This window comes from Erinaceus europaeus, chromosome 4, assembly GCF_950295315.1.
Source record: "Erinaceus europaeus chromosome 4, mEriEur2.1, whole genome shotgun sequence".
NCBI classification, from domain to species: Eukaryota; Metazoa; Chordata; class Mammalia; order Eulipotyphla; family Erinaceidae; genus Erinaceus; species Erinaceus europaeus.
The window spans coordinates 73,028,428-73,056,031 of record NC_080165.1 but is presented as its reverse complement, the minus strand read 5'-3'; the positions used below and the strand labels follow the sequence as shown (position 1 = coordinate 73,056,031).

At 36.4% G+C, this 27,604-nt stretch overlaps 1 protein-coding gene across 49 annotated transcripts in view; it reads left to right on the top strand.

The window, feature by feature from the left end:
- Nucleotides 1–27,604, top strand: part of RIMS1 (regulating synaptic membrane exocytosis 1) — a 557,900-nt gene that overhangs the window by 467,673 nt on the left and 62,623 nt on the right. For 26 of the 49 annotated variants that reach the window (XM_060189926.1, XM_060189927.1, XM_060189930.1 and 23 more), the window contains one exon: nt 14,039–14,274. The exons of 18 other annotated variants lie outside the window; for them this stretch is intronic. In XM_060189926.1, coding sequence (XP_060045909.1) covers nt 14,039–14,274 — 236 coding nt within the window. The remainder of the gene's footprint in view (nt 1–14,038; nt 14,275–27,604) is intronic. 5 more of the 49 variants (XM_060189962.1, XM_060189957.1, XM_060189949.1 and 2 more) reach the window with 1 other exon arrangement.

The window sequence follows — 27,604 nt, the reverse complement described above, 5'->3', positions numbered from 1 at the left end:
TCTAACATGCAGGTGGACTCAGGTTATTGTCTGGGGAGAGGGTGTCATAGTTGGAAAAAGGACTAGAAAGCTGGGTCAGGGAAAAGAGTAGCTCCCAAATATGGGGAAAGTATATAAATATTGATAACTATAAACCCATCGATTTGATCTGGGGCCCATATTCAGCACAGGAGTCTCTGTAATCTCTGCATCCTTGTAGGTCACATTTCTAATAGTCATAAAAGGATATATATTTAGTTGGTTATTTATAGTTACTTGTAAGATCCCTAAATCATTTCTTAGAACAAGTGTTTTTTAATTGGCTTATCAATATTTGAAAAAACTAATAATATTTCCATCTCATTATTCATTTTTTCCTATCAAAAACTGAAAATGGAAAACACCCTAATTTTTTAATATTTATTTATTTTCCCTTTGTTGCCTTTTTTTATATTGTTGTTGTAGTTATTGTTGCTATTGATGTCATCGTTGCTAGATAGGACAGAGAGAAATGAAGAGAGGAGGGGGAGACTGAGTGGGAGAGAGAAAAATAGACACCTGCAGACCTGCTCCACTGCCTGTGAAGCAGCTCCCCTACAGGTGGGGAGCCCGGGGCTTTGCTACATGTGCGCTTAACCTACTGCGCCGCCCGACTCCCAACACCCTAAATTTTAACCTGTTCCAATCCTCCTTGAAAAGTACTTCTTTTTGATTTCTTTTATTTCAGTCTCCTATGGAGCGTTTTAGATATTCTTTTCCTGGTTACCCAGGATATTTTGATTTCATAAATGAACTGATTGTGGTTTATCTACTGTGCTGCTTCAGATGACCACAAACTATTATATAAGCTAAAATAGTTTTGCCCCTGCCTCCTCTAAAATCCAGTTATCCTTGGAAGAGGGATGTGTGAGAGGATATTACTACTATTGAAAATGCATGTTCCAGTATAAATCAGTGGTTTTACTTCCTATGTGGAACTCATGATATAAACTAAAAGTTTCATAAACATATATGTTTTTATTCCTTTCTAATTGTCAATTAAAGCAACCATTTAAAAAAGTGTATTATATTTATATTTTATTAGTATTTAAGAGCCCTTACCCGTCAAATAATAACCACCATATTTATTGCAAAGCCTTAGAGATAGTTTATTTACTTTTTTTTTTTTTTTGCAAATGCATGTATCTCAATTCTCTAGATTCCACATGTGAGGGAAACCATCCAATATTTGTCTTTCACCTCTTTACCTATTTTACTAAGCAGCTGCTTGGGCATAGACTGAACTCAAGTTCTTGTATCATCTTGAAAATAAGAAAATTTCTATTTTATTTATAAGTAAATACATATCCTAGTATTTAAGGCAGTTATTAGTAGAATAGTAGAAGAAATCACAACCTGAGCTAATAGTGGAACTCAGTTATTGTAGGCTGACAAAAAAAGGAGAGATAAAGATCAAACAGGAGTGATGCTTTAAAATAAATGACAATACACTTAATCTCTATTATATCAGTAATTATATCAAATGAAATTTATTAGCTTCACACTGGCAATATCATGGGTTAAATGAAAGAAAAGAGCAAATATTTCAGTGGCATTATGGATAAATTTATGGCAATAACTTTTACAACTCAGGTCAAGATGAGCTAAATTATGGCCAGCAGACCAACTCTTGTCCACTGCCTAATTCATTTATCTAATCCTAATAGGTAAAATGTATAAATTTCTGGGAAAGCCCATCTTAGAATAAATGTCATAAGGAATGTGCTTGTTCTAGGACAAGGACAACTCATGACTGAGAGAGATGAACTGGTAAGATAGATATCCCTTCAATTTTAATGCTCCATTGTATACCATATTTTCCAGACAAAAAAAGAATTATTTCTAAACTCTTCGTGAGGCCAGCCTATCTTTCATAAATTTGCTAAGGATATTGCAAGATGGAAAAATTATACAGAATATATCTCATAAAATAGATAAAAGGTCCCCAAAATTTTAACATATTAAATCTGGATTGAAAAATATGTATAGATAGATTTACTTTGAGAGATAATAATGAGACAAATTGTCATGAAAACAGTGATGTTTCATACATGCAAAAATGACTTAGTATTTTTTTTTAATAATTTATTTCTTTATTGGGGAATTAATGTTTTACATTCAACAGTAAATACAATAGTTTGTACATGCATAACATTCCCCAGATTCCCATTTAACAATACAACCCCCACTATGTCATTCATCATCTTTCATGGACCTGTATTCTCCCCACCCACCCACCCACCCCAGAGTCTTTTACTTTGGTGTAATACTTCAATTCCATTTCAGGTTCGACTTGTGTTTTCTTTTCTAATCTTGTTTTTCAACTTCAGCCTGAGAGTGAGATCATCCCATATTCACCCTTCAGTTTCTGACTTATTTCACTCAACATGATTTTTTCAAGGTCCATCCAAGATCGGCTGAAAACGTTGAAGTCACCATTTTTTACAGATGAGTAGTATTCCATTGTGTATATAGACCACAACTTGCTCAGCCACTCATCTGTTGTTGGACACCTGGGTTGCTTCCAGGTTTTGGCTATTACAAATTGTCCTGCCAAGAACATATGTGTACACAGATCTTTTTGGATGGATGTGTTGGGTTCCTTAGGATATATCCCCAGGAGGGGAATTATGTAAATCACTACAGAAAAAGAAACCATAGATTTGTTTTCATCTCAGTCTATAAAGAAGTATTTGACAAAATTGACTACACATAGATAATTTTAGCAAACAGAATTTTCTTAATACAGTAAAAATGAACTAAAATAACCTCACAGATATCACATTTAACAGTAAATACTGAATACAATACCCTATGAATTCACTGAAGGTGAAAGTACTCCCATAACTTCTGCTCAACATTATTCAGATCAGCATAGTTGTTGTTGAACTTAGTAAAAATGACAATATAGCAAGACACTATGTAAATAAAGACTATAAACAGTAAAAGTAAAAAAATTTATTTCCATTATTCACAAATTATATAATTGTATATAAACAAAAGCAACTATTAGAATTAATTTAACAGTGTCATATGGATACAGCCTAACATACAAAAATCAACTGTATATTTTGGTAGAAATAACAGATGTTAGCTAATGAAATTTGTAAGATATTCTTAGCACAATAAGATTAAAAAGGTTAAATTCCTAGAAGTAAGCCTGATATCTAGGAATAAACTAATAAAATGTGTAAACTCTCAATATTGAATACTGCTTATAACTATTTATATATGTGCATGATGGAAAGTAATAAACATTACACAGAGGCAAATACTTCTGAAAGTCTGTTCTATTGAAAGGATTAAACATAAAATGATTTACTGGAGAGTATTCTTCATTGCTAATGGATGTCTGTTGTCAGTAAAGGTACAATAAATTTAGGAGGTATTTGATATCATCTTGGTTACCAGTTATCAAGGTCGGCTGAGGAAAAGGAAGAGGGGCAGGGAGGCCTTTTGGTTGAATTCCTACCAGTCTCAGAGAGTTGATTGGTGTGCCAGCGCTGCTCGACCTGCCATATCCCCACAGGGGAGAGAAAGACAGACACCTGCATACTTGCTTCACCACCTGTGAAGTGACTCCTCTGCAGGTGGGGAACTGGGGGCTCGAACGAGGACCCTTACTCCGGTGGTCCTTGCTCTTTGTGCACGTGTGCTTAATCTGCTGTGCTACCACCCTATTCCCTGTTTTTTCTAATGTATGACAATTTTACTAGTATGAAGTTGCATCTCATTATCTTTATTTGCATTTCTCTGAGAGTGACTGAGTATTTTTTTCATATGTCTATTGCCTATTTTGACTTAGAATCTTTACCAGTGCTAATTTGATTGTTATATGACTGGTTCTTGTGTATCAAAGATAACACAGTCTGTTTAGTTGTTTTAGGGGAAGTGAGTCATGATATTTCAACTATCAATTTAGGGCTCAGTGGCAGCACTACAAATCTACCACTCCTGGGGGGGCTGGTTGTTTTTTTTTCTTTCTATTTTATTTGATAGGATAGAAATTCAGAGAGGAAAGGGTAATATAACAGAGAGAGACAGAGACAGAGGCAGAGAGAGAGAGACCTACAGACCTGCTTCAGATTGTCCCTACAAACCTGCTGTCCTTTGCCCTTTTAGTTTAAAAGTCTATTTTATCTGATAGGAGAGTAGCATGTACTTGTCCCTCTATTACTGACTTAGAACAAATTGCTCCAACCATTCACTCTGAATCTATGTTTGTTTTTGTTCTGGTTATTAGTTCTTTATAAAAATAGAATCAGTAAGTCCTGCTTTTGTAATCTCTCCAGCTACTCTTTGCTTTTGATGATTTTAGGTCATTCACACTTGGGATGGTTACTGTTATTTGTGATTTATGTAATGTATTTGTGTTCATGTATTTGTGATTAATGTAAGAACATTCTCAATGTTGTTTTCTAGCTGTTCATATTTTTGTTGCTTCCCTCACCCCATTTATTTCTACCTATCAATTTTTATCAGTAGTTTTCCATAGTGATTTCCTCACTTTGTACATTTTTACCTTCTATGATTCTCTACACCATACTTTGTTGTGTAGCTACTATGAGTATAGTATTTAACATACTATGTGTGCAAGTCTGTTTTTAACTAATCGTGCCTTAACCATCATTTGCTTGAATGGCTTCTATGCATTTATTTCTCCTCTTTCTTATTTCGTATTTGTTTCACATTGAGATTGTATATTTTTCTGGTTGTCTTACTGTTTATCATGTTTTTTTTTAAAGTTAAGTGTTCCTTGTTTCTTTTCTTGTGAAGCTCCTTTCAAATTCTTTTTTTTAATTTTTATTAGTGACTTAATATTGATTTACAAAAGTACAAGATAACAGGGGTATAATTCCACCCCTTTCCCACCACTAGAGTTCTGTGTTCCCTTTCCCCTCACTGGAAACTGCAGTAGTTCTCCCATGATCACAAATACGGGTTGACCAATATTTCTATAACTATTTATACTTACATGTTTTTAATATATTATTAGTGATTGAATAATGATTGTCAAGATTGTAGGATAAAAGGGGTACAATTCCATACAATTCCCACTACCTGAGTTCTAAATCCCATCCCCTCCATAGGAAACTTCTCTATTCTTTATTCCTCTGGGACTATGGACCGAAATTCTTTATGGGGAGCAGAAAGTGTACGGTCTGACTTATGTAATTGCTTCTCCATTAAACATGGACATAGGCAAGTTGATACATACCCCCAGTCTGTTTCTATATTTCTCTGTTGGGTTAGGACTCTGGGGAGATGAATGTTGCCTGCCCAGGGAGGTCAGGATGGTATCATGGTAGCATTTGCAACTTAGTGGCTGAAAAGCAGTAAGACATAATGCAGGACAAACTGTTTAATAATCAGGAACCTAGAGGTAAGAACATAGTATATGAGATTGGGGGTCTTCATTTTGGAAGAAGCTAGGAAGTCCATTTTATGTATATTCCAGCGACCCCATGACTTTACTAATTTTTGCCTGAGCCCCACAGCTAACATGTAGGTGGGCTGAAAGTATTATCTGGGAAGATGGTGTCAGTGTTGAGAACAGGACTAGAAAGCTGGGTCAGGGCAGAGAGTAGCTCCCAATTATGAAGAAATAGTGTTATAAATACTGCAAGCCAAGTCTTGTTGTGGCAAACCCCTTTAGTTTGTGTATCTCAAACAGTGCTTATTCACCCTCATACATAAAGCTATTGTGCAGAGTAAAATATTCATGGCTGGCATTTCTTACCTTTTAATTCTTGGAATATACCGTTCTATTCTTTCCTGGCTTCACATTCATTTTACTAAAATGTCTTATATGAGCCTGATCATTGCTGCCTAGCTAAGGCACTGACTTCTATTCTTGAAATCTTTTTCCTTGGTCCTTGAGTTTGACAGTTTTGCAATGATGTGTCTTGACATAGATTGTTAGAGATATTCTTTCCACTGCCTGAATATCTATATCCTGGCCATTGCCCATATTTGGGAAAAAAGTCACTATTATATCAGTGAACATGACCTGTGATCTCTTTTCTCTCTCCTTTCTGAAATTCCTATTATTCTGTACATTTTCTTTTCTAATCATATCTGATAATTCTTATAGAATCACTTCATTTTTCCTAATCTTTTTTTACCTTCTTCTGTTTTAGAGATGCTTGCCATTTTAGTCTCTAATCTTAGAATTCTCGAATTCTCTCCTCTGCATCAGTAACTGTGCTTGCAAAGCTTTCTAGTTGAACCTGTATCCCATTCAAAGTGTTCTTCCTTGGAATTTTTCTTTCAAACTTGGATTTCTTGAAAGGCAACAGTCTTTTAATTCCTTTATCGCTTTGCTTTGATCTTGCATATTAAGTTGAATATATGCAATATTTGTAAGGTACCTGACTTTCTCTGACCATTTCTGAAACTCTGCATCTATACAGATTTGTACAGTGGACTCACTTTCTGGTCTATAGTGGTAGGCTTCTCCTTTGCCTATGAACTACTGAGGGAGAAGGAATAGGTACTGTAGGAATGAATTGCCCATATGGCATGGTAATGTCACTCTAACAATATGAGTACTGCAGGAGGATTACAACCGACACCATTCCCTTTCTAGACCTACCAGTACAAGCACAGCCTAGTCTAAGTGTTGTATAAAGAAGCCTTTCTCTAACCTGCATGCTATCACTAAAGCAGCTGGCCCCTTGGTGAAGATAGACCACAGTGGTCAGATTGTCTTTTTCTAACTCAGTCACCTGCTTTGACTGAGTTTCCTCTTTCCACAAAGGTGTGTCAATGTGGACAGTTTAGTTCTCCTTGGGAGCTCCCTGGGAACTAATCTTTTATGCTTTCAGTTTCCTCTTTCCCTAATCTGGCCTATGATTTGCCAAATATTACTGGTGGCTGGAAATACCATATTTATGCCCTTAAATGTCTTTCCCTCTCTACTACTTTGCCCACTGGCAACACTCATCTACCCACTCAGATAAAGGTTCTTCCCTAACAGATGTTTCCACTGTGCTTTGATGAGCCTTATTGTGATTTTTCATTATAATATTTGTTGTGTTAAGCAAGCTAAATCTGTGAGTGACTGTTCTGCCATTTCTCCACCTCTGAAGGTTTCTGGATATATATATATATATATGTTTATGTATATATACATTAAATACATATATATTATCGTATGTCATAGTTCAATTGGCAGCATGTGTTTCTTAAAAAATACAAAGATAATACATCATAAAATTAATGTCATACATGTTTTGATTAAAATTATATAAATTGTCCTACCATTTTTGTCTTTTTTTTCCTACCATTTTTATCATTTTTGTCCTACCATTTTTGTCATTTTTTTGGCTATATCACATCAATTCAAATATGCTTACTTTCTAGTTTGAAGTTTCCTCAGAACACTAGACATGGACCAAACAAATGACCTGGCAATTTCTCTTGTCAGTTAGCAATTTTATTAGGATATGTCTTTTTTTAAAGCTCTGCTTTTTAAGTAATCTTATTTTATTATTTACTTTTAACTAAAGAGAGGTATAAAGAGACAGGTACAGGTAGAGAGACTAGAGCACTGCTTATCTCTGACTTATGGTGGTGCTAGGGATGGAACCTGAACCTCACCTTTTGTATAACCTTTATGCTACGTTCCCCAGCCCAAGAATTAATATTAATAATCAAGCAACAACATTGGAAATTCACATTTTTTTCACTATCAGTAGTGTCTAGATGTCTACATTATAATTGTTTAAGTATTCATCTACCTATTCATATCAGTTAGAAAGAAAGTTCTCAAGTTAAAATACATTGGGATTTAATCGGTTTGACTGGGTACCTGTCACGAGGGCATACAGAAAGGAAAAGGGGTTTGAGCCCCTGGCTCCCCACCTGCAGCAGGGATGCTTCACAAGCAGTGAAGCTGGTTTGCAAGTACCTATCTTTCTCCCTCTCTATCTCCCTTCCCCCTTTCAGTTTCTCTCTGTCCTATCCAATAAAAATAAATAAATCAAAAAGGATAAAATGTTCACCAGGAGCAGTGCCAGAACTGAGCCCTAGTGTTCTAGAGACAAAAGAAAAAAACAGTGGGATTTCCATGTCAGAAGTTCCTGGTTGGATTCCCTGCATATAGCAGAGTAGTGCTCTTTGTCTCAGGTGAAATTTCCATATGTAGTAAATAAAAGAACTCTCCAAAACCAAGCAAACCTAATATGCAAAGGGAAAAAAAGATTTTTATCACTAAAAGGAAAGATAATTTTTAACATGCAAAGTACCCTATCAGTTTTAGTTTTGCCAGTTTACCACAGAACCTACGTTAACACAGATACCTAAGCTCAATTTTTAAGGAATTACTCTTTCAGCATGCACAGGGCATTTTCATAAGCAACGAAAGCTTTTAGTAGCATGCAAACAGACATACACAGGCTAACAAACCAGATTTTCTGTCATCTGTCACCCTACTTTCAACAGCATATTTCTTGATGTCTGTCATCCAAAAGATTTCATCTGCAGATAGGTCCCCTATTGTTGCTGTCACTACTGAGGAAAATATTGTCAATCACAACTACAGTATGAGCCAAATGTACCAAAAAAAAAAAAAAAAGACAGAAACAATAAACAGGACAACCAACTGAAAACCAGATTAGGAAAAAAAAAAAATAGAGAAGACTAAAAGTAATGCTCTGTTGCTATTTGAGATGAAATGTGAGGCCAGGAAAAAGCTTGTATTTAAAGAACTGATGAGGTGCTCTTCTCTAAAAACAAACTTTACTTTCAGCAGGGAAAAGTATTTGGTATTTTTCCAGAACTTCCAAAACTATTATGACAAAACTCTCAAAGCATCATTAAAAGAAAAACAAACAGCACATCAAAGTTTTAATTCATTAGGGTAAAAACCAACAGAATAATAATCTGGTACCAAAAATGAGTTGAGGAATTTGTATACTTACATACATGCATGCACACAGATTGAGAGAATCATTGAAAAAACATGGAATGTTGGAATAAGACTATTTATATTCAAAACTTACTGTTTTCTAGGACAATAAGGCCACTCCCCTTTAAAGTTACCTTCTCTACTAGAGAATAAGCGTTTTCACCCTTGTATTCTGATTCAAGTTAACATTCAGTTTTAAAGTTATGAAATCATAGGACCATAAATATTACGAGGAAGTGGTATTATAATTTAAAAAAATAAGGGACTCTGTGGTAGTGCTGGTGGGAGCAAGTTTAAACAGTCAAAGCTAGCTTTATTACATGGCAGTTCAACAGAGCAGAATGATACATATTTTAGGTACAGCAAAATAAGGCAATTATCAGCAGAATAAGACTAGGATGGGCTTGAGAGTCCACCAGTTAGTTACCACAAATTCAACTCCATATGTTCAGATTCTCTGGTCAGAAGCAGCATGGTGGGTCTTGGGAAGCCAAACCAAGATCTGTGCTAGCAGAAGAAGCCAAGGACAAAAGGAGCAGGACTTCCAGCAGCCTGTGCTTAAGTCAGTTAAATGTACCCACAATCCCTTGTAGGTTAGTAAATTCATACTGTGCTCTATAGGCTGACATCAGCCCCAGCCAATTACGTTCTGTAGTCTGTATATGTCCAAAACAGTATAGTAGGTGAAATTTTTATATTCCTGCACAGAGTCAGATCACCTGTTGTAGAACTTGTTAAATAATGTTCAGGCATGGTATTAAAAAGTAAAGCAATGTTTCATTAAAATTTTTTTTCATTCTCTGTTCAAAGTTTAGATTTTTTTTCCTTAGCAATATGGAGGAAATTATTATTCTGAGCAATAGAAGGCAATGTCTTCATTTTTTGTCTTTTTTTACATTTTTTTATTTATAAAAAGGAAATATTGACTAAACCATAGGATAAGAGAGGTACAACTTCACACAATTCCCACCACCAGAACTCCGTATCCCATCCCCTCCCCTGATAGCTTTCCTATTCTTTAACCTTCTGGGAGTATAGACCTAAGGTCCTTGTGGGCTGCAGAAGATGGAAGGTCTGGCTTCTGTAATTGCTTCCCCGCTGAACATGGGCTTTGACAGATCCATCCATACTCCCAACCTGTCTCGCTCTTTCCCTAGTAGGGGAGGGCTCTGGGGACATGGAACTCCAGGATACATTGGTGGGGTTGTCTGTCCAGGGAAGTCTTCATTTTTAAATTGAAGTAATGTTACACTATAACATAGAAGTGTCAGGTATGCACCACTGAAAAATCAGTCTCTTTAAATTGATATCTAAGATTAGGCAGAGAAAAGTCTTTTGAGTTAGGTTGAACAGTTTTTTGAGATCCTTATTAGACAGACATATGTTGCATAGAACAATTAACATTTTAAATGCATTTTTAGAAGATTCAGTACTAAAAATTGTTTTCCAGAAAGTGGAAGCAGAATAAGTAAAAAAAAAAACAAAAAAAAAAAACTGGGAGTCGGGCAGTAGTGCAGCGAGTTAAGCGCAGGTGGCGCAAAGCACAAGGACTGGCATAAGGATCCCGGTTCGAACCCCAGCTCCCCACCTGCAGGGGAGTCGCTTCACAGGCAGTGAAGCAGGTCTGCAGGTGTCTATCTATCTCTCCTCCTCTCTGTCTTCCCCTTCTCTCTCCATGTCTCTCTGTCCTATCCAACAACAACAACAATAATAACTACAACAATAAAACAACAAGGGCAACAAAAGGGAATAAATAAATAAAATAAATATTAAAAAAAGCTAGCAAACATGACTAAAAAGCATAATTTACTAAAACAGTAATCATATTGATCACATTCATGTGACTAATTAGCTTACCCTACCACCAAGCCTCTTCTTTCAGTTAGATGGATAGGAAAATTGGATGTCCTAACTTTTTCTCATTGAGCATTATGGTATTCTGGATTTTCTCTAGGAATTTACTTTAGGCACAGTCTTCAAGTACTCAGGAATGCTACTAAACTTCTAAACATCTGGCCTGCTGGCTATACAAACCCATGAAATCATTTAGTTTCGACCTGCCAATGCAATCACAGGTGGAACTAAAAATTCAATAAATCTATGAGATTTTTTTTTCTTAACAACATTAAGAGCAACTTTTCAAATAGAAAAATTGTGTATGACTGGGTGCAGTGGGTTAAGTGTACATACTGTGAAGTGCAAGGACCCATGTATCCCTGTTCAAACCCCAGGCCCCCCACCTCAGGGGGGGTAGCTTTGCAAGTGGTAAAGCAGGTCTGCAAGTGTGTATCTTTCTCTCCCCTTCTCTATCTCCCCCTCATCTCACAATTTTTCTTTGTCCTATCCAATAAAATGGGGAAAAACTAGCATTCAGGAGTAGTGGATTCACAATGTTAGCACAGAGCCCTACTAGATAAACCTACTAGAGGTGAAAGGAAACAAGGAAGGAAGGAAGGAAGGAAGGAAGGAAGGAAGGAAGGAAGGAAGGAAGGAAGGAAAAAAAATTTTCTATGACCTGCAAATATCATAAAGATCCAAGTGGCCTTTGGTAAAAAATAAAGTTTCCCTACCCTGTCTAGACAAAATATTTTGATTTAAAAAAATGTGTCATTTATGGGCTGAGTGGTGGTACACCTGGTTGAACGCGCATGTTATAATGCACAGGAACTCACATTTTACACATACATCTACAAGGGGAAAACTTCATGAGTGGGAAAGCAGAGCTGCAGGTCTCTCTCTCTGTCTCTCTCTCTCTCTTTCTCTCTCTCTCTCTCTCTCTCTGGATAGGACAGAGATAAACTGAGAGGGAAGGGTAAGATAGAGAGGACAGAGGGAGAGAGAAAGATAGACACCTGCAGACCTGCTTCATCGCCTGTGAGGCGACCCCGCCCTGCAAGTGGGGAGCCAGGAGCTCAAACCCTTGCTTGGGTCCTTGCACTTTACATTATGTGTGCTTAACCCAGTGCACCATCACCCAGCTCCCTCTCTATATCCCCCTTCCTCTGGATTTCTTGCTGTCTCTATCAAATAAATAAAGATAGGAGTCGGGCAATAGTGCAGCGGGTTAAGAGCATGTGGCACAAAGCACAGGACAGGCTTAAGGATCCCAGATCGAGCCCCTGGCTCCCCACCTGCAGGGGAGTCGCTTCACAGGCGGTGAAGCAGTTCTGAAGTATCTATCTTTCTCTCACCCTCTCTGTCTTCCCTTCCTCTCTCCATTTCTCTCTGTCTTATCCAACAATGATGACATCAATAGCAACACCAATAATAACTACAATAATAAAACAACAAGGGCAACAAAAAGGAAAATAAATATTTTTAAAAATAAGTAAAGATAATAATAAATAAATAAATGCATCATTTATTTACAACCCACCGTTATGTGGCCTAACACCAATACTAACAACTAATATGATACATATTTTCTATTTTTAGAATTGTCAGCTTTGTAGAGTATTTAATTGCTGTTAATATCACAGTAGTGTATTTTATGGAACTATATTTAAATGCAGAGTGAGAGTTGTAACAGAATCATACTTCCATAGGAAAAAAGAAAGTCATGTGCTAGTTTATCCGTATTTTACTATAAAACCAAAAAAAAAATCATTAATAAAGAAGCTTTCAGTAACCACTATGAGAAGTGAGCTAAAGACTTGCTGAGAGAACAAAAACTACTGAATCCTCAATTCCAGGTGTTTAATTGAAGACAAATAATAGGACTGTGAAATTTGCCATTTATCTTTCAGCATAATTATGCAAATAAAATCTTAAGAAAAGCAGACAAAAAGAGTAGACTTAGAGAGCCTAGGAGATAGCTAGAACAGTACCTGTTTTGTCATGAGTGTAACTCTGGTTCAGACCTCATACTATGGGAATATCATGGCTCACTGAAGGAACTTTAAATGATGCAGTGCCACCCCCCCTCCTCCCCCCCACACACACCCTTCTTCTCCCTTTATTTTTCTATTTGGAAAAGTTGGTCCAAGGCAGTGGAGTCCCAGGCACAATACCACCACCACCAAAAACAAAGATTTAAAGAGAGTTGACAGATATAATCCAAGTAAGTTTGTGACAACACATATGAAATTACTGGCAGCATGATGAAGGGGAAACTTCATGAAGTCCTGCAGTCTCTGAACCCCAGTGATAACCCTGGTGGCAAAACAAACAAACAAAGCCAATTAGAAATATTTATGTATTTAAATGGAAAAAACTAGGGGCCAGGAGATGTGGTGCATCTGGTAGAGCACACACATTATCAGGCCCAAAGACAAGTTCAAGCTGTATCCCCAGACCCCTGCCAAGCTTCATGAGTGGTGGATCAGTTTTGTGGTATATCTTCACTCTCTTACTCCCCCTCTTAGTCTTTCTCCCTCTATAAATAAAACAAAAATATCTTCTAGGAACAGTAAAATTGTGCAGACTTGAAGCACTAATGAAAACCATAACAGAAAAAAAAGGGAAAGAATGAACAGAATATAAAGTAGGAATCTCAGTCTTAAAGCATATAATTTTTAAACACTTACTGAGAAAAATGAGATAAATCATGTGCGGAGGAAATGAGCATGAGAGGACAAGAAAGGAGGGAGAAGTGCATTTTTTCCCTCTTCATTAGCAGTCTTTCCTAAAACCATTAAGCCTCAAACAGCAAAACTGACATCTAACGTTTTGGAATCTGAAAGGAAAATTAGAACAGATACTATTTTCATTTTTTAAATCTTATCAGGTAACAAATTCAAAGGAACAATTTCTAATGATATTTTCCCCCCAAGCATTTATATGAATTTTTCTTCTTGATTTAATTATGTTAGTGCTTCTTTGAAATAGCATTTATAGTTACAGGCAGAGAGCAATTACCTCCCATTGTTTACATTTATTTTTACTACCTTTAAATTTATATATTCTTCTTGTGTTGAAATTGTGTTGTTTTAAGAAACATCTGGTAAATATTTGGGATGGTGATGTGATCTCAAATATATGCATAAACAATCTAGCTTTCCACCCTTAAAAAAAAATCCCTGAACTATTTCAGATAAATTGGATTTAGAACTTCACTTATGCTGACCTGTAATTTATGGATGCATATATGTTTTTACTTTGTAAATATAGTTCATTTACCCCTAAAATGCAAGGCAGACGGATGGGGACTTCAGGAAGAGCCATCATGAAGAGCACCAGTGTGAGTGGAGAGATGTATGCACTGGAGCATAATGATGGCAGTCAATCGGACACAGCTGTGGGTACAGTTGGAGCAGGTGGAAAGAAAAGAAGATCCAGCCTGAGTGCCAGAGTGGTTGCCATAGTGTCTCGAAGAAGCAGAAGTACATCCCAACTAAGTCAAACAGGTGAGTGATGTGAATTTAGCCTATGCATATCAAGTTCTTCTTCAGTAGCAATAGATGGATCTTTCGTGCTCAAATTATGATGGATTTGTAGTGTACTTTTTCTTTGAAAAGGAAGTTAATTTTCTGTCTCTGGAAATGTGCTATGTATATTGGTTTTGTTTTTGTTTTTGTTTTTATCTCTGCAGCTGTCTAACAGGGTAATATTTATTAGTCTGTAAAGTGGCCAGATATTTCTAAGTTAAACAACTAGAGTGATATTTATTAATATAAAAGGAAATGCAAAGAAGTATTAAAAATACAAATTGATTTATCTGCAAGAAAAGCAACAGGAATCTTTCAAAATATTTTATAATACAATTATGTAATTGATGCTGTTCCTATATTTTTGTTGAAAAGAATGTCAGTTGTGCAACTTGAAATATAACCTTAAGGGTCCTGTATAAATATATTGAATAAGAATTGAACTGTAATTTTTATATTTTCAATGCAAGTAAAATCCCAGAAGTTATTTTTGTTTTAGAGAAATGGGTCAGTTGATTAATACAAAGAACAATGTTTTAATACAAATTTGAGTTTCAATTATTTTTAGTGCTTATAAATCTTAAAAGCTTTGTGTCCTCAAGGCATTTAGGGGGAAAAAGAGGGAGAATGGTTATTTCTGTATTTTAAAGTACACAATCTTCCTAAAATTATATATCTGATTGAACACACTATATAATTCATACTTAGTACTATGGAAAAACAAAAGGTAAGTAAATTATTGAACCATTGAAAATCTTATTAAATTTTATTGAGCTATTAGAATATTGACAGCTTATTTCAGTTGTCTGCACCTGTTCTTTTTAAATCACTGGTTCCATTTTTGGGCTTTTTTTGAGTTGTAAAGTCTTTACATATAATTTATGTATAGATACATTTTGTAAAAGAGTTTTTGTTGTTAACTTGACATTCAAGGAAGTATCTATTTTAAATTACACAGCCTGCTAGACATATTGACAATTAGAGATAGGAAATGATGAGCCATTCACAATTTGACCAAATACATGAAACACTTGAACAGAAGTTTGTCTTTGTAAAAAAATCACAGAAGGGGAGTCAGGCTGTAGTGCAGCGGGTTAAGCTCAGGTGGCGCAAAGCACAAGGACTGGTATAAGGATCCCGGTTCGAACCCTGGCTCCCCACCTGCAGGGGAGTCGCTTCACAGGCGGTGAAGCAGGTCTACAGGTGTCTATCTTTCTCTCCTCTTCTCTGTCTTCCCCTCCTCTCTCCATTTCTCTCTGTCCTATCCAACAACGATGACAACAACAATAATAACTACAACAATAAAACAACAAGGGCAACAAAAGGGAATAAATAAATAAAATAAATATTTTTTTTTAAAAATCACAGAAGTAAAATTAACCTGGATTGGCTGTGATAGAGCTACCTTCATGCCATGCAGTAAAATGAACTGTTTATTATAAAGTGGTCATTTGTCCTCTGCAAGTTAAGGAATAGGAGGTAATTTTCATCTGTGTTATTTATTTTTAGGTGGTGGTGCTTCTTTGTTTTCAGTGTTGATATAATGATGATTCACAAGGGAGGGTGTGATTTGATCTTTCTAAGACTCTGCTATAATAGATGAATTTGGAATGTATTTCTTCCTGTGAACTTTACCCAGTATAATGTTTTAATGATTCTCTTGCTACAACATGATTTTACCTCTTAGTTTATAGTCTAGTTTCATTTATCTTGATTTATCTTTTGGTCATCACTGGACCTTCACCAATCCACACTGTTATTTTTCAGATATAAAGATAGAAACAGAGATATAGGGACAAAGAGAACACCATACCACCCAAGCTTCTGTCAGTGGTAGGCTCAAATATGGGTCATGCTCATGACAAAGCAAGCACACTAGTGAATCGAGCTAATTTGCTGGTTTCCATTTGTCTCAATTGAAGAACTGGAACCTTGAAGACTTGGAACCCTAAGTATAGGAGTGGACTCACTGGTCACAACGACTTTATAAAGTACCATTATTATTATAAATTCTATTTTGTATTGATTTAATAATGATTGACAAGATTGTAGGAAAAGAGGAGTAAAATTCTAAAAATTCTATTTTAAAGTTGAAGAAACTAAGGCATAAAAGAATCGAGCAACTTACCCATTGTATATGACTAGGCTTGAATTTTACCCAAGTTTTTTCTGGTACCAGATTCCTTGTTCTTAACTACGCCAAAAAGAAGGCTTAACAAGCATTTAGTGCACAATTGTGTATGATAGGTATCATTCCAGGTTCTGGAGTAATAGCTAGGATTCATCAAGGGATGAATGAGATGTTTACTGCCTCTGACCTTAAAGACAAAAGACTATTAAGCCAAATTGGATATAAATGTCCAATTTGTTTCGATTGGACATTTATGCCAGCACCAAAGTGAAATAGAAAGAATACAGGGGGAAATGTGATTTACATTCTCATGAAATCTTGAAAGAATATAAACAAATAAGTTAAGAAGACTACTTTTAGGCCAAAGTGAACAATATATTGATTCAATTTTGAAGAGAATGTGTGGTAGGCAAGCTCTCCGGAGATGTGGGATATAAATTTATATGAATCTGAATATTATGTGAACTATTAAATTCTAATGCATATTCCTCAATATTAAATAGATAATCTTGGTCCTTAAAGCACCATGTATCTAAAATTATATCTAAAAAGTCCCTTTAGATTATATGAAGATAAAAGTATATAAGTGTATATCAACTTTACAAACTAGAAATTATTCAATCTGTGCTATTGTTCAGTCACCTTTTTTTTTCCTTTTTGAGGGTATTAATTGTTTATAGTCAGTAGAACATGATAGATTGTGCATGTGTAACATTTATCACTTTTCCACATAACAGTTTAGGGTTCCCCACTACCTTCCCCAAGTCCTCCTGCTTTGGTGCAATTACATCAAATCTAGTTCAAGTTCTGCTTTGTATTTTCCCTTCTGTTCTTGTTTTTCAACTTCTGTCTATGAGTGGGGTCATCCCATATTCACCCTTCTCTTTCTTTATCTCACCCATTAATATTATTAGTAATACTATACCAGTCATAGATGATATTTCAGAATTAAATATATCATTCCTGCTAGAAAGAAATCACTTAGATATGAATCAGAAACTTAAAATGAGAGAATATAAAGTAAAATGCCCAAAATTATAAAAATCCAGTACTATTTATGCTTGTCAAAGCAAATACAAAGATAATGTAGTGATGGATCTAGGTTTCCCGGGATAAGAGCACATGCCGAATTGGTAGATAACTGTGATCTAGCTGTTTAACAAAATTACTCATTATTTCATTAACACTCATGATACTGAGTTAGCTCAATCAACATGTTTTTTTTGAAATTTTTCTTAGTGATTTAATGATTAACAGGATTGTAAGATGACAGAGGTGCAGTTCCATACATTTTCCACTACAAGAGCTTTCTATTCTAAACTCTGACACCATCTTCCCAGCCATTCAGCATCTTTTTAAATTAATTAGACACTGATTACATTGTGGAAAATATTGCAGGACTATTAAATAATTTCCTAGGTTTCTACACCTTTATCCCTAGTCTAAATGATTTTTGAAACCTTTTCTCCTTCTTATCTGGACTTTTAGCATTACTGTTTCAGAGTTTAGGCAATTACAAAAAGTACTTTACTGCTAGATACCTCTGCCTTCCTGCAGAAACCCCTGGTGCAAAGAAATATAAAATGATTTTGTGAAAAAACTAATAATTTGAAGAAAAGAGAAATGATGCATACTGGGAGAAAACCAAAAATATTTCAAAAACTTAACCTTGTTATGAACATATTCTAGTTAAAGTAAAGGTAATATGTAAGGGTTCTAGAGGGAAATACATTTAGAAATATATGTTTGTGAGGCTGGTGGTGGCACACCTGGTTGGGCACACATATTATAATATGCATGGACCCAGATTCAAGTCCCTGGTCCCCACCTGTACGGAGAATGCTTGGTGAGAGGTAAAGCAATGCTGCAGGTGTCTCTCAGTCTCACTCCCTATCACCTCCTTCCCTCTCAATTTTTGGCTTTCTCTATCCAATAAATAAATAAAGGTAAATAAATAAATAATTGGGATGAACAGAAGTACTGCTGAATAGCACGAGTTGCAGCTGGGTTGGGTTAATGCAAAATTTCTGAAAGCTAACTTTTAAAAATATTGCCATGACCAATACCTTATGGGTATTGTGCTTTTATTATCCTTTTGCTTTCACCATCATTATTCTTTGCCCTTGTGTTGTTATTTAAAAAAAATTACATAGTATAACTCTCCAGTGTTACAGCTCAAAATAGCCAAAGAACGAGTCTGAAGCTGCATACCTCCTTGGAGGGCAAGGAGTTATGTTTATTTCACGTTAAAAGGTTACAGGTCAATCCCTACTAAACCTGAGTAACCTTTGCCTCAGCACCCAGCCTTTATCTGTTTTCCAGCTGGGCATGGCATAAACAGATTGGTTACATACAGAGTCCATCAAAGTGCTGACAATAAAAATGAGAGCTACAATCAGGTTGGCTACAATCAGAGATGCCACTAGAGATTTTGGAATGTGGGAGTGAGAGTCTGCCAGCAGCGTTTTTTTTTTTTTCCCCCTTGTTCTTTTACCTATGGATTTTTCATTTCAATGTCTCACCCAGTGTCCTAACTAGGATTTCTGAAATCATCATTAATTCTTCAAGATCACATTGCCATTCTTTAAGATTAGAAAGTAAAACTTGACTAGACCTAGATTCTGGTACTCATTGTGGACATTCACCTCTCTTGGACTGCCATTTACTCTTTAGTTGGACTGGAGTATGAAAATTTGACTTTTTCCAGTGTGAATGTTAGTCTCAATGGAGAAAATTGAAGCTCTTCTCTATGGTGTGTGTGTGTGTGTGTGTGTGTGTGTGTGTGTGTGTGTGTGTGTGTGTGTGTTAAACTCCATGTTATCCCTGGGCTCATTATGAATCCACTGCTCCTGAAGGCTGGTTTTTCTTCTTTTATTGGATAAGACAGAGAAATTAAAAGGGGAGGAGGGGGAGAGACCTACTGCAGACCTGCTTCACTGCTTGTGAAGCAGCCCTTCTGCTGGTGGGAGCCGGGTCTTGAACCCTGATCCTTGTGTGGGTCCTTGCTTTTTGTACTGAGTGCTTAACCTGGTGTGCCATCACCTAGCTCACTCTGTTATATATTGATTCTACCTCTCCACTGGGCATTGAACTGAGTTTTTTTTTTTTTCTTTTTCCTTGCTTAGCATTGAACTGTAAAAGATTTTTTATTCCCTTTGGCAATGCCAATGAAAGTAAATAATTCTTTTGTTATAGACATAAAGCATTCTAGATGGTCCTTAGTATAGTTACAAACTAGTTATCTTTCAGAATTATATAGATAAAAATACAAGTATTCTGAGATGTTTTAGGTAGATTGATGGATATTTAATTCCAAAATAGCTTAGAAAGAATTTATAGATATCCAAGGCATATCCTTAAGTTCTTAATAAATCATAAATGGAAACCAAACAAACTTGTCCTTGTTCCTCTATTAATAAAAAAATAATACACTATGATAAAACTGTAACCTTGACCTACCTATACCAAAGGGTACAGAGTGCATGAATAAGTTAATTTCCCCTATGGATTCAAGGCATCATTTAAAAAATAAATTTGTCACATTATTGTATTATCACATTTAAAGTCGGAAGGCATTATTTTTAGTTTTGTGTTGTCCTTAGACAATAACTTGCCAATATCCCAAATATCAAATATCAAGCTGCTAGTCTTTTTCCAGCTTGGTTGTTTCCCACTATTTATCTCAAGAAAGTGTTTTAATTACCATTTCCCCTAGAAATTAATTTATCTTCTTCCAAACTATTCAGTTGCTAAGAATACTGTCATTATTTTAAGTCTTGTAGTAATTTTTTTAATATTTATTTTATTTATTTATTCCCTTTTGTTGCCCTTGTTGTTTTATTGTTGTAGTTATTATTGTTGTTGTCGTTGTTGGATAGGACAGAGAGAAATGGAGAGAGGAGGGGAAGACAGAGAGGAGGAGAGAAAGATAGACACCTGCAGACCTGCTTCACCACCTGTGAAGCGACTCCCCTGCAGGTGGGGAGCCGGGGTTCGAACCAGGATCCTTATGCCGGTCCTTGTGCTTTGCGCCACCTGCGCTTAACCCGCTGCGCTACAGCCCGACTCCCTAGTCTTGTAGTAATTTTATGAAAATTTATTGTTTTCTTTCACAAAAGGAAATTAAAGCTGCAGGGTAAGCAAACAAAGGTGATTTCTGAACTTTCAAAAGTAAGTTTCCTCTAAGTTGATTCTTAACCAAAGAATAAAAGTAAAAACAAATGAGACAGGCCAACATCCCAAACATTTTATAAGTTGAAAATAGTGTGGCTCAAAATCTTGCTGAAATCTAAATTCATTGAGTATGCCTCTTTATTTGATTCACTTAATAGCAAAAGAAAAAAAAAACATCCTAAGGTATGTACTGTTTCATGTTCTTTGTTTCTTGAGCACAAAATCACGGTGCCAGAAACGATTCTTAAGTCTGCAAAACCATCAGATGAATGTAAGCCTGGGTTCTTTTATTTACTGTTGCTGTCTGGCGTAGGAATTCACTACTGTTAATAGAGATTCAATTCAGCTATAGTAACATCTTCTGAAGATGTCCTAATAAGGATTAGTATTTTCGAGCATATAACAGCTGCTCTATTTTTGTTCTTTTTCTTGCTCTGAACTATAAATTTTGACTTTGGCTAAGATATAATATTTTTTAGTTACCTTGGCAGAAAGAATACTTACTTGAATGGAATTAATTTTTATAATTAATTTGTATGCTAGGAATTTAATCAGGAAAAAGACTACTTAAGAGCCTTCCTTCAAAGCACAATCCTAAGTACTCAAATATGTATGCATGACAATGATATTTTTAACTGTACTAAGATTATTTTAAGCATGAGGATAATTTCATAATAGTGCCTATAAAAATATTTGGGTAGCTCAAGATGTAACAAGAGACATATCCATCTATATTTTTCACAGTAAATAGCTAATTTTAATTCATCCGCATTGACTGAAGAGTAGTTTTATCTAGAATTTTAATGATTTATTTTACTAATGCTTTCCAGAGTTTTAAACAGAAGAAAGCAAAAGACTATATTTTTAAAAAAAAGAAGAAAATCTACCACTTAGTGAAAATTCACTGAGAGGTTTATTATAGCAAGTTTTGTATGTGTATATGCAGCAGTAGTAATTATTAATTATCACACACTAACCAATGTCTTAATTGTTTTGTCTGTAACAGTTTTTCCAGTTCTCTTAACACATTACTATTATAACTCCCATTTTATAGGTCCTAAGGCTTGACTGAGGACACATAACCCTTAAAGTAGAACTTTTGTTTTAAACACTTCACTGTATCGTCATTCATTTGCATATAAACAAGAGAAACGTATTCTATATAGTTTTTTTCAGAATAATCACCTATATAGCTTTTCTCTGAATAATCTCAAAATAATACAAGTCTATGTATTTTATTTTTCTCTATAATAGTGCCCTTTTTTACTAGAAAAGAAAAGAAAAAGGTGTATTCAGAAAGACCACTTAAGACACTGTTGCAGAAGACTTTTACCTGTGTAGATATGGGGAAAGAAATGGTTGAAGACAGGAAATAGAGGTTTTAACATACTAATAGTCCTTTATATTCAACAATTCGTGTGCAGAAGAGAGAGGGAATGACAGAAATAAAGTTACATAATATTGCCATTTATGGAGAGAGTGACTAGGATATAATTTAGTACTTCTGGCCACATAGGGGTTGAGATAGTCATTAGAAAGGCTTTGTAAACCATGATCATCAGCATGCTAATAACCTCACCAACTGGGCCAATGAATTTACTTAAAAGGACTTATAGCATTAAAGGATCTAGATGGCTACTAAGAAAAATAGAACACATAAAGGCTTTTTTGAGCCCATTTTCCCAACTACAAGATGAAATAGTGATACTGTTTACCTCTGAAGACTACCTAGAGTATTAAATGAAGATCTGCTTAAGCAGTTTGATCAGGGAAGTGGGTTAGCAGGTAGAAGATATACATTTCAACACTGAGGCCCCAAGTTCAATCCAGTCTATGACCAGAGTAATTCTTTGAACGGTCTCTTTTTCTTTCTTTCCCAAATAAAAAGTTTAGTAATATAGCTGACATATATTTGACTATTAGTGGATTCATCTGACCCAGGCCTTAAGAGCCCCATAGTCTCATTTGTGCTAGGAAAAATATTTCATTGAAACAAAATATAAGACAATAAAGAATCAATGTACAAAATTTCATCCCAAATACACACACAAACACACAGACACAGACACACACAGACACACACACACACACACATCTCCACTTCCTTTTTCATTCCCTTTAAAGGCTTTCAGGCCTCAGCTTCGGACCAGTTCTAGTCCATTCTACTTCCCTATGTAAATAACCTCTTAATAGGTTGAGGGGGAGGGAAATGTCCCTGTAGACAAGCTATTGTTTTTCTAGATGCCTAGTTCCCAGGCCCTCATGCTGATTCATCTTTTACTCTTCTTGTTTTTAAAATAACAGATTAGAAATGCCAGTTTCCTGATCTGCAGGTACTTTGCCAAACCTGCAGGTCTCTTTAGATTGTTTCTTGTAAGTGTGCATTCCCAGTCCTACAGATTGAGGAGGTCCCAGGTTCTTTTGTTTGTTTGTTTTGTTTTGTTTGTTTGTTTTACCTTCAGCTTTATCTCTAGAGCTGGTGCCTGCACTACAATCCACTGCTCCTGGAGGCTATCTTTTCCCTTTTGTTGCCCTTGTTGTTGTTATTATTGCCATTGCTGTTATTGCTGTTGCTGGATAGGACATAGAGAAATCAAGAGAGGAGGAGCAGAGGAGGGAGAGAAAGATAGACACCTGCAGACCTGCTTCACCACTTGTGAAGGGACTCCCTGCAGGTGGGGAGCCAGGGGTCCCAACCAGAATCCTTAAGCCTGTCCCTGCACTTTTAAATTCCTTCCTGCTGTGTTACAGAAAGCAACCTATAGATTCTAGTTTTCTTTCTCCCTCTTTTTTTTTCTTAATTTTTATTTATAAAATGGAAATATTGACAAAGACTATAGGTACAATTCCGCACAATTCCCACCCCCAGAACTCCATATCCAATCCCCTGCCTTGATAGCTATCCTATTCCTCTGGGAATATGGACCCAAGACCATTATGGGGTGCAGAAGGTGGAAGGTCTGGCTTCTGTAATTTGTTCCCTGCTAAAAATGGGCATTGACAGGTTGATCCATACGCCCAGCCTATGTCTCTCTTTCCCTAGTGGAGCAGGGATCTGGGGAGGTGGGCTCCAGGACACATGGTGGGGTCATCTGCCCAGGAAAGTTAGGTTGGTATCATGGTAGCATCTGGAACCTGGTGTCTGAAAAAGAGTTAAGATATAAAGGAGAACAAAATGTTTACTAATCATGAACCTAAAGGCAGGAATATTGCAGATAAAAATTGGGGTCTCCATTTTGGAAAAAGCTAGTAGGTCTGTTTTAGATATATTCTAGAGGGCCCATGACATTACTAGTTTTTGCCTGAGCCTGACATCTAACATGCAGGTGGACCCAGGTTATTGTCTGGGGAGATGGTGTCATAGTTGGAAAAAGGACTAGAAAGCTGGAACAGGGAAGAGGGTAGCTCCCAAATGTGGGGAAAGTATATAATACTGTTAACTGTAACCCCCATCGATTTCATCTGGGGTCCATATTCAGCACAGGAGCCTATGAAATCTCTGCATCCCTGTAGGCCTGAGCTCACATTCTGTGGTCACGGCTAGGATTATTCCAGGCTGCACTAATTTCAGGACCCATCTTCCTCGGGTAATAGGTAGAATATTTTGTCCAACTTCCCTTCAGAGAATAGAACAGTCCCTACCATTGTTGATTCACACTGAGGGCAAGGTCCTATAGGAGCCCACAAAGGGGTCCATTATGTTATTCCTGATGTAGTTGACCACTGACAGTAGTGAGAGGGATCTGTTAGAGGACTAGGCCCATCATGTGTGTGTGGGATCCCAGGACTCCCTGACTAGGGCCCCAGGTGATGGGGTGGCCTGGTAGTGACTAAAGAATCATCATTAAACAACAAGGGCAACAAAAGGGAATAAATAAATAAAATAAATATTTAAAAAAAAAAGAATCATCATTAAAGTATGTCAGTCTCTTGCCCCTATTTGCTTTTGTAGCCCTTACTTTGGCTGACAAGGTTATCTCCCTCTGTTTTATGCCACCCTTTTTTGTGTGCTGTATTTGGGACCAGCAGATTGTGACACAAAGTATTTATGGCCTACTGGTGAGCTAAGAATGGTATTTTTTTTAAATAGTCAAAAAATCACAGTAAGAGTAGTATTTTGTGATATATGATACTATAGATGAGAATTAATTTCTGTGTCTACAGGCATAGTTTTATTGAAACACAATCATGCTCATTTTATATAGCATTCATGGCTACTCTTATTCTACTAAGGTATATATCATATGACTAATAAAGTTTAAAAAAAATTCAAAATCTAGTGCTTTAATGAAAAAAGGTTCATGGGCTTTACGCCAGGAATTAGTGCCTGTAATATAGAGTTTAGAGACATAATGAGCAATGATCATTTCTTTTTTTTAAATTTCTTTATTTGGGAGTTAATGTTTTACATTTGACATTAAATACAATAGTTTGTACGTACATAACACTTCCCAGTTTTCCATATAACAATACAACCGTCACTAGGTCCTCTGTCATCCTTTGTGGACCTGTATTCTCCCACCCACCCACCCACCCCAGAGTCTTTTACTTTGGTGCAGTATGCCAATTCCAGTTCATTAACACCCTAAACACATTCTCTGTTGCTTAGTCATGTGTGAATTTGAATGATAATGTCTTTCTATTGTTTTTCCTTATTCTTATATTGTTTGCACTTGTGCCATATGCCTCTTACCATCATTTCTCATAGCACAGAGTGGTATTCTAGAATGAAGGTTTATTTCTTCCCAAAGAAAAGAATCTTCAGGGGAGTCGGGCTGTAGAGCAGTGGGTTAAGTGTAGGTGGCGCAAAGCGCAAGCACTGGCATAAGGATCCCGGTTCAAGCCCTGGCTCCCCACCTGCAGGGGAGTCTCTTCACAATCGTGAAGCAGGTGTGCAGGTATCTACCTTTGTCTCCCCCTCTCTTTCTTCCCCTCCTCTCTCCATTTCTCTCTCTCCTATCCAACAACAACGAAAACAATAATAACTACAATAAAACAGCAAGGGCAACAAAAAGGAATAAATAAATAAAATAAATATATAAAAAAGAAAAGAATCTTCAGATCTTTAACATTGCCTTATAAACTGGCCTGTATGAGCTGACAATATAGCTCACCTGAATAGTGTGTCTATTTGGGGAACTTCCATAGTTCAGTTGCCAGCTTCTACTGTGTTGTAGTAAGCCTTGGTGTTGTACTATCTATCTCCTTCCTCATTCCCTCTCCACCCTCCCCCTAGCCCTGTCTCTATCACTCTATCTGAAGAAGTTGACTTGGAATGGTGATGACAAATGAAGTAAATGAACTCTGCCTTGGCTTCTTAGAAGTAATGAAAAAAATTCCCTCAGTCCTAATTTTCACAGGTGGAAGTTTAAGGACTATAACTGTTATTTCACTGATAACTGCACACCCCATACTTAGCACATTTCCTTTACTTGATGCACAAAGATTTTCTTGAGTGGGTGAAACCTTAAAAAGAATTTTCTATATTTTGTCTCTTTCCACACAAGTCATTTAGTTTTCTGCTCATGAATACTGTTCATCCAGTCCCCCAAAGTGTTCTTAATAAGATCAGAGGAAATTCATAGACATGAATTCAATGTGATTAAAATTTGACTTCTAGTGTTAAGTCTCAGACACTATGCGGATCTTAAATGAATAAGACCTAGAATATGAAGCCGAGTGCTGGCGCAGCGGGTTAACCACACTGGGTGTGAAGCGCAAAGACCAGTGTAAAGATCCTGGTTCAAGCCCCCCTACTCCCTACCTGCAAGGGGTTCACTTCACAGGCAGTGAAGCAGGTCTGCAGGCATCTGTATTTCTCTCCCCCTCCATTTCTCTTCCCCTCCTCTCTCCATTTCTCTCTGTCCTGTCCAACAACAATGACAGCAATAACAACAATAATAACTACAACAATGACAATAAACAAGGTCAACAAAAGGGGAAAAAAAGACATAGAATAGAAAACTACAGTTAAAGGGAGTTGGGCGGTAGTGCAGTGGGTTAAGCGCACATGGCGCAAAGTGCAAGGACCAAAGTAAGGATCCAGGTTGGAGCCCCAGGCTCCCTGCCTGCAGGGGAGTAGCTTCACAGGTGGTGAAGCAGGTCTGCAAGTGTCTATCTTTCACTCCCCCTCTCTGTCTTCCCCTCTTCTCTCCATTTCTTCTGTCCTGTCCTACCCAACAACAACGGCATCTATAACAACAGCAATAATAACCACAACAAGGTCAACAAAGGGGAAAAAATAGCCTCCAGGAGCAGTGGATTCCTGGTGCAGGCACCGAGCCCCAGCAATAACCCTGGAGACCAAAAAAAAAAAAAAAGTCCTTAACTGGTCATCAGTATAATAGTCAAAATTCTTCTCTTCATTCAAGTGCCAACCAAGTTCCAGTTTTCTGTTAGGTCAAAAGTGATCATCTATTTTAAAGCCCCCCAGTGGGGTGCATAGGTGCGGAGGGATTGCTTTCATGGGGTCCTATTCAAATACTTCTTTGCACATCAATATTTGCATAGTGTTTGTCACAAGATGAACTTCAAAGTTACTTGACTAGTAACGATGCATATCATACTCAGATTGTCATTCATGGATCATATCATGTATTTAATTTAACAGTATGACATGCTATTATTAGTGGTTAACTTTTACAGGCTTCAAGAAATGTTACAATCTGATTTTCTTTGTTTTTTTTAATTTCTGAGAAACTGTCTTTTTTCCAAATTCATAACTGTGCTATGATTTTTCTATTATATTCTACCTATATTTTTTCCTTCTTGTATTGCTAATATGTCCTTTAGAAGCACCTAGGCATTGATCTGAAGACATTGTCCCACTTAGCTCTACCCTTTAGTTTTTTAAGTGTTACTTTATATGCAAAACAATAGTAAGTTACCATTTTAAGGTTTTGAGATGACCACTGAATCATGATGATGACTTTTCTTTTTACCATTATAGTAAGAGTCAAATACAATAACATTTATTCAAACATTATGGAGTCTATACTGACTTTA